General features: G+C 63.4%; 1 protein-coding gene across 1 annotated transcript in view; it reads right to left on the reverse strand.

Annotated features, from left to right (window-relative positions):
- Positions 1–695, reverse strand: part of EMIHUDRAFT_443732 (hypothetical protein) — a 1261-nt gene extending 566 nt beyond the window's left edge. Inside the window, exon 1 of the mRNA XM_005777337.1 lies at positions 42–695. Coding sequence (XP_005777394.1) covers positions 42–675 — 634 coding nt within the window. The 5' untranslated portion in view covers positions 676–695. The remainder of the gene's footprint in view (positions 1–41) is intronic.
- Positions 696–6708: the final 6013 nt, after the last annotated feature.

Raw genomic sequence — 6708 nt, forward strand, 5'->3', positions numbered from 1 at the left:
GGGGGGGGGTGCAGGGGCATATGTTGCGGAGCCGCGCGCCTTGGGGAGCCCGGCGTACGCCTTCGTTTTGGTGGTGGGCTTGCCGCCCGGGATCGGGTCCGTCAGCGTCGTGGGAGCCCCCACGGCAAGCTTGAAGTTGCGGGTCGCGGCGCCGGCGACGGAGGTCGGGTCGCCCTCCTTTGAATACGCGTACGCCGCAAGGCCGAGCGCAGAGGCGCAGCTGCCGAGGAAGATCATGTTGAGGGTGTAGAGATCGGGGTCCTCCCACACCGTCGCGTTGGCGCACGACGAGTTCGTCGAGTTCTCGTCCACCGTGCACCACAGGTAGACTGGCGGCGGCGGCGGCTCGGGCGACGGCGGCGGCGGCGGAGGAGGGTTGGGTTGCGGCGGCGGAGGAGCGACGCAGTACGAGTAGTCCACCTTGCGGCCGCGGTACCAGCAGGCCGGTTCGGGAGGCGGTTTGGGCGGAGACGGCGGTGGCGGGCTTGGCGGAGGCGAGGGCGCGGTCCACGGCGGTGGCGGCGGCACGTCAAAAGAGGCCGCAGCGATGCCGTCGAACTCGCGCTCGACCGCGGTCGCCGGGTCGTACGAGTATGTGGCCTGCCCGCTGCCGAACGGGTTCCAGATCTGGCCGGCGACGCCCGATAGGAGGGCGGCTGCTGACAGGATCCTCATTGCTAAGACGACTCTCTCCTTAGCAACCCGCCGCGTTTTGACTTTTGAGAAAAGAAAATCCTGCGCGCCCGAGGCCATGTGTGTGGCGGCGGCGTGCCGTCCTCCCATCCCTCCCTTAGTTTGTCGGCTTTCTTTCTTTCTTTCTTTGCCATGGCCGGAGGGCCCCGGGTGAGGCTTGGGGTCAGTTGTCGGAGGAGGTGAGAGATGAGCTGACTCGGCCTCTGCGAGTGGAGTCGTGCGAGGACTGCGTCGAGGAGGCCGGCTCTCGCGCCGGCCGCCGCGCGCCAAGCAAGCCGTCCGACGTGAGAGAGCCCAGTGAGTCGAGCATCTGCGACGAAATCATGTTGCGCGAGGTGCCTCCGGCCGCGACGCGGGGGCAAGAATATCGTTACACGACTTACGCGGATTCCCGAATCCCCTCTGCGCTGTGAGAGCCGGCGTCGTTAAGGTCATTCACGGGTGTCCGCGGCCCACTGTGCCCGCTGGTAGGACAATGACCGCCGCAAACCCTGTGGTGAGCTCCATATGATCTCGGATATTTTTTGTAGGCACCGGAACACCAAAAAACTACTTTGTCTTCGAGTGAAAAGTAGTCCGAGAAAGCCCGCGGCCGCAGTGAATTAAAAGGCGCGGTTTTCGAGGGGGAATCTGGAGAATCTGGGAATCGGCTCACCACGGATCCCCACCTCATCGAAAAACTTTTCACTCCAAGACAAAGTACTTTTTTAAGGTGCTCTACAAGCTAGGCACAAAAGATATGGCATTGCAGGCCATTTAGGGCCCCTAGACGGTCACTGAGTAGGCCAAAATCCCCACTGGGCCGGGAGCAACCTTAATCCGACATACTCTTAAATGTGCGAGTGTGGCGCGCGGACTCCGACTTCGGACTTGCGCTCTGCGCGGTGGCCGGTGCTCTCCCGGCCTCTCGAAGCTCGCGGGACCTCGGGGTGCGCTGCGCGCGTGCGGGAGTGTGGGAGCGGAAAACGAAGAGTCCGAGCGACCGCCGCCCCACACACATACACAGTGTACTTACTCAAAACGACCTCTCCCTCTAGCGTACAGTGTAGAGGCGCGCCCGCGAAGCCGAAGCCTTAGCAGCCCCTGCCAAGCATCTCGCACATCTCCTCCGCCTTGAGCCGGTTGAGCTCCTTCCTCTCCTTGTCTGTCAGCCCGCCTCCGCCGAGATCGCCCTTCTTCTTCAGCTCCTGCAGCACACAGTGGCAGGGGTCAGTGCAGCGCAGAGGCGCGGTGGCTGGCAGGCCGCTGGCCACCTCGATGCGAGCGTACTGCTTTGCAACCTTGGGCTGCTTGGGCTTGGACGCGTCGATCGTGACGGCCTGCACCGCGCTCACCTTGATGGGAGCCGCCGCCTCCTCGGGCGCATCGAGATCGCCAAGGCCGTCGGCGTGGGCGGCTCGCGTGGCCCCGAGAGCAGCAGCGGAGGAGAGGCCGGCGAGGAGCGACCGGCGCGAGAGCGCTGGCGCCCCTGGGCTCGGCGGCAAGCGCAGCGCGTCGCAGCCCGCGAGGAGCGCGAGGAGCACGCTGACGAAGAGCTTCGACATCGACGCCTCCGACATCGACGCCTCCGCTCTACTGTAGGCCGTTCCTGTTTCTTTTCCCATATGCTGTGAGAGAGGCTTGTATCTTAAGAATTCTTTTCCCATATCTCTCCTAGAAGGCTCGCTAGCGTAAAGCCGTAGCCCGTGTGCTCTACGTCGACGTTGTGCTGCGCGCCCACACACACGTGCGCCGCCCGTCCGTCCGCCGCGCGGGAGCGAGGCGCCGGCAGCCCGCAGAGAGAGAGAGAGAGAGAGAGAGAGAAAACCGCCAATGGCCGTTATCCGTTAGTGCGGACGTCGCCGCGGCTCGCCTCTGCCGCGGCGGCTGCTGCGCGCACGCGGCGGCGCCGCTCTCTCGCGAGACGGCTGGCGACGCGGCTCGCCGCCGACGTACGGTGCGCTCGTCCGACGGTCCGCAGCGTGGCGTGCGCGGCGCTGAGCGCCGCTCTGCGAGCGCCTCTGCGCCTGCACTGCCTGTCTCTGTTGCTGTTGGTGGTGGTGGTGCTGCTGCTGCTGGTGCCGATGCTGCTGCTGGCGCGGCGCGGCTGTGCGACTGGGCTCGACGCGCGCGTCGCGAGCGTCTGACGCGGCGGGCGGCGTCGGGCAGGTGCGCTTCTCTCTCGGGTGGTGGTGGTGGTGCTGCTGCTGCTGCTGGTGGTGCAGATGCTGCTGCTGGTGCGGCGCGGCTCTCCGACGCGACTCGATGCGCGCGTCGCGGCTATCCGACGCGGCGGGCGGCGTCGCGGGCGGCAGCGGTGGCGGCTCGCGGGTGGAGGTGGAGGCTGGTGGCTGTGGTGGACTTTGAGTTTATTTCATGGTCGTGTACGGGGACCGGGGGGTCAACCGGGAGGCAGGGGGTTCGACCTGGCGACGGAGGACCGTGGGCCATCGCGGGGACGGGCCCGCCGGAGGCGCGCCCGGTAGATCCGGATGGTCTCACCCGGTGGGAGGCACCGAGGCGTCTGGGACGCTCAGCTCTACCTTAAGCTCCTGAGGGGCGCGTGGTTGTAACCACGTAGTATGACTACAACCCACCACAGACACCCTCCCCCACTCCTCACGTGTGTTCACACCCTCACCCTCTCCTCTCTCCTCTGTCTCTCTCTCTCTCTCCTCTCTCTCCTCTTGTCTGTGCTGTCTGCCTGACTCAGGCACTCAATCTGCCGATGCGTGATTGTGTGTGGGCTGCTCCGAGGGGGCCCTCTGTGCGATCCGACGGGTAGGGGGGCTGTGCCCGGGCGGTGTCCGGTGTGGAGTCCCCTTCTGATCCCGCCTGTGGTGTTGGGTGTGAGGTCGTGGAAGCTTCGATCCCAAGGGGGGGAGCCGAGCCCACTCATAACCAACTCTCAGGGGCAGTAGGTGGGCGAGCCTCGAGCGCGCTCATCTCGATCGTCAAGGCGTCGCTACGCGCGGTCTTCCGCGGGGGGAGCTGCGTCGACGGGTGCGGGACCGCGGCGCAGCCAGTGCCGTGGCGATGCCTCCGGCTGTTTGCGGCGGGCGGCTTGCTGCTCGCTGCGATGGCGAAAAACTCGTCTCGCCACACGCCAAGGGCTTATGCTCTGGCGAGACGTGAGGCGCATGCGCCCAGGAGGGGAGGGGGCATGTGTAACGACACTGCTAGAGATGCCTTTCGGGGCCCAGAGATAAAACTTCTGTGATGCCATGCGTGACCTAGTAGTGTCCCCAGCTATGGGCGTGTCCACGTTGGAGCCAGGTGTGGTGTGGGCGCGAGAATAGCTCCGCCGTTCATGGAGGCAACCGATGCGAGTCGACTGGTGTGTGTCGTCGTGGTTTCGTATCAAGAATTCTCTCTCTCCGGCAGCCCGCACCCCACACACAGATGCGACAGAGACACACACTCTCACTCCGCGTGCTCGCGGAGGGGCATGCTGCAGAGTGCAGTCGCCTCGCCGAGCGCTGCCCGGAGACTACCCCGCAACTCACTCTTTCAGCCCGCCCCAAGCCCACTCATCCTCACTGGTGACCTCGTAGATCCCTGTGTCGGCTCCCAGAAACCGAACGCGGAGCCCCTTGGCGAAGAGGCTCGTGACGACCCCCTCGTACCCCACCTTCTCGGCCCCTTCCTGGTACCACACGGAGAGGGCGGCTCGCAGGCGAGCTCATGAGAATTTTACAACAAAACTCCCTCGCACGACACTGGGCACGGGACTGGCGCGCACTGGCACTAGCACAGGTACACCACGGGAGCCGCGAAAAGAATTCTAGTCCAATCGTGCCCTCAAATCCCTCCCTTGGGTTGTTTTTCTTTATTTTTTTCGAGCAGGCCAAGGGCAAGGCACTTTTTTCGTCCTTCACACCTCAACCGACTCCGACAACCCCCCTCAACCCCTGAATCCTCGTCCAGGTCCTCGTCCAGGTCTCGTCCTAGCACCTAGGGGGCCGGATGCCGGATCTGACTCTCGTAGACGAAGGAGAGTGTAGTCCTGGCTGGTGCCGTGGTGTTGTGGCCTGGCTCCTGCCCCCCCTCCTGGTCTGCGATCTACCGTACCTGCGTCTCTCGGAGTACGGAGAGATCTCGATTACTCCATCTCTACACGAACTACAGCGAGAGGCGTGCGTTTTTATTTAATCTTAACAAAAGTCGAGCCTCCTCACAGAACGGAAAATGAACGGTTAGACAGTGGGGCGGGCAAGGTGAAGTCCATGAATCGATCCGAAGGAGTCGACGACTACCGCCTCGCCATTGTGGTGATCAATGGTGACCCCGAGGAAGCCGGGGCGTAGGTACCCAGAAACCGATGCGACAGTTCCCCTTAGGGAAAGGTGACGGTTGCCCGCGTAGGACTCGCGCGGAAGCATGAGCACTTGCTGCACGTCTGGGATAGGCACCTCCTCCCACGGATCGCAGCGCATCACGACGAGCTGAGAATGGTCATACTTGTAGTCGAGATCAAATGGCTGAAAGTGCATTCCGCGATAAAAGGGATGTGGCTCCTGGCACACTAAAATGCGCCCGTTATAGTACGCCACATCCCACGGCCGAGATAGGCCCATGCCCTGTTCAGAGGACGGCGGGAAGTACAGTTCCTCTATGAATGCATTGGGCTGCGCTGGGTGGCCGCTCGCTTGAAAGAAGGACAAGCATTCGTTGCCATGATCACATACCAGCACGAGCGGCTCAGGGCACAGGACAGACGGGTCGTCGAAAATTGTCACACCCGTCGGCTCAGAAAGGCATCCGTAGTCGCGGCCGCGGGTGCCAAAAGACCCACGCCAACCAAGCGTTTCGGCATCGAGAACTACGATCCGCCCATTGTCCGCATCTGTTACGAAGAGCCTGTCGTCCCATACGGCGATGCCGAAAACACGAGCGAAGACGCCGGGCTTGCGGGCCTCAGATGGGCTCTGGATGACCTCGTACTCGGTGTCCGAGCGGCAGATGATGGCGAGATCCGGCAACGAGATCTTGTGGACGCAATGCTCGCAGTCTGAGCCGACCCAAGCGACATCGCCGCGGCACGCCAGCCCAGTTGGGCGCCATTCCAACTGTTTTGTGCGCTGCTCGTCACACTCCCGCAAGATGAGTTTCAGCTCAGCTCTGCCATACTCTGCAACAAGCAGGCCGTACTCGGTGGAAATAGCCCACATCGGGTCGTGGCAGCCAGCCGTCCTGTGAGCGCCCAAGCCGTACTCTGAGTGGTGCTGGCTTAAGATGCTCCAGGTGGGTGGCTTGAGCAACGCTCGCTCTCGCACTACGAGTGCGGTCACGTCACGCAGAGCCCGGCAAGTTCCCGCGGGTGACCATTCCAGCCTCACCGGTTCGCCGTCACACCTTTCCACAACAGCAATATTTAGCTGTCTCACGACGAGCAGCAGAAGATCGGCGCAGAGCGCCGAGGTGAAGGACACCTCCGCGTCGCTCATTTCAACTTGATTTTTTATTTATTAATATTTAGCGTCGCTAATTTTTTTTTGCGGGGGCCAGGAGGCGTCACTAACTCGTGTGAAGAGCACCGATGATGTAGTGAGTGAGTGGTCCCGGGCCCTGCGGGGAACTAAGTCGACGCAAGTTAGTCTGTGAGCTGGACGAGGGCTAGTGGTGCGCCGAGGCCGGTCAAGTGCTCCCGGGAGTCGTGGTCGGAGGCCGGGACACTACGCACACTAACTTAGTGCGCGGAAGTGAGTGCCTCCCGCCGGTCGCGAGGGGAGTGGTCCGGTGTGCCGCTCGTAGACGTAGTGCCCTTCGCCGGCGGACGGAGGCGAGATCGGCTACTATACGCGCACTAACTTAGTCCTGTGCGGAAGTGAGTGGGCCGCCGGCGAGCGGGCTAGTGGGTGAGTGCCTCCCACCACCCCGCGCACTAAGTTAGTGCGCGTAGTGAGTGGGCCGCCGGCGAGCGGGCTAGTGGGTGAGTGCCTCCCGCCACCCCGCACTAAGTTAGTGCGCGTAGTGAGTGGGCCGCCAGCGAGCGGGCGGGCGGTGCCTGGGTGCCTCCCGCCACCCCGCGCACTA

Source organism: Emiliania huxleyi (genome assembly GCF_000372725.1).
Source record: "Emiliania huxleyi CCMP1516 unplaced genomic scaffold EMIHUscaffold_261, whole genome shotgun sequence".
NCBI classification, from domain to species: domain Eukaryota; phylum Haptophyta; order Isochrysidales; family Noelaerhabdaceae; genus Emiliania; species Emiliania huxleyi.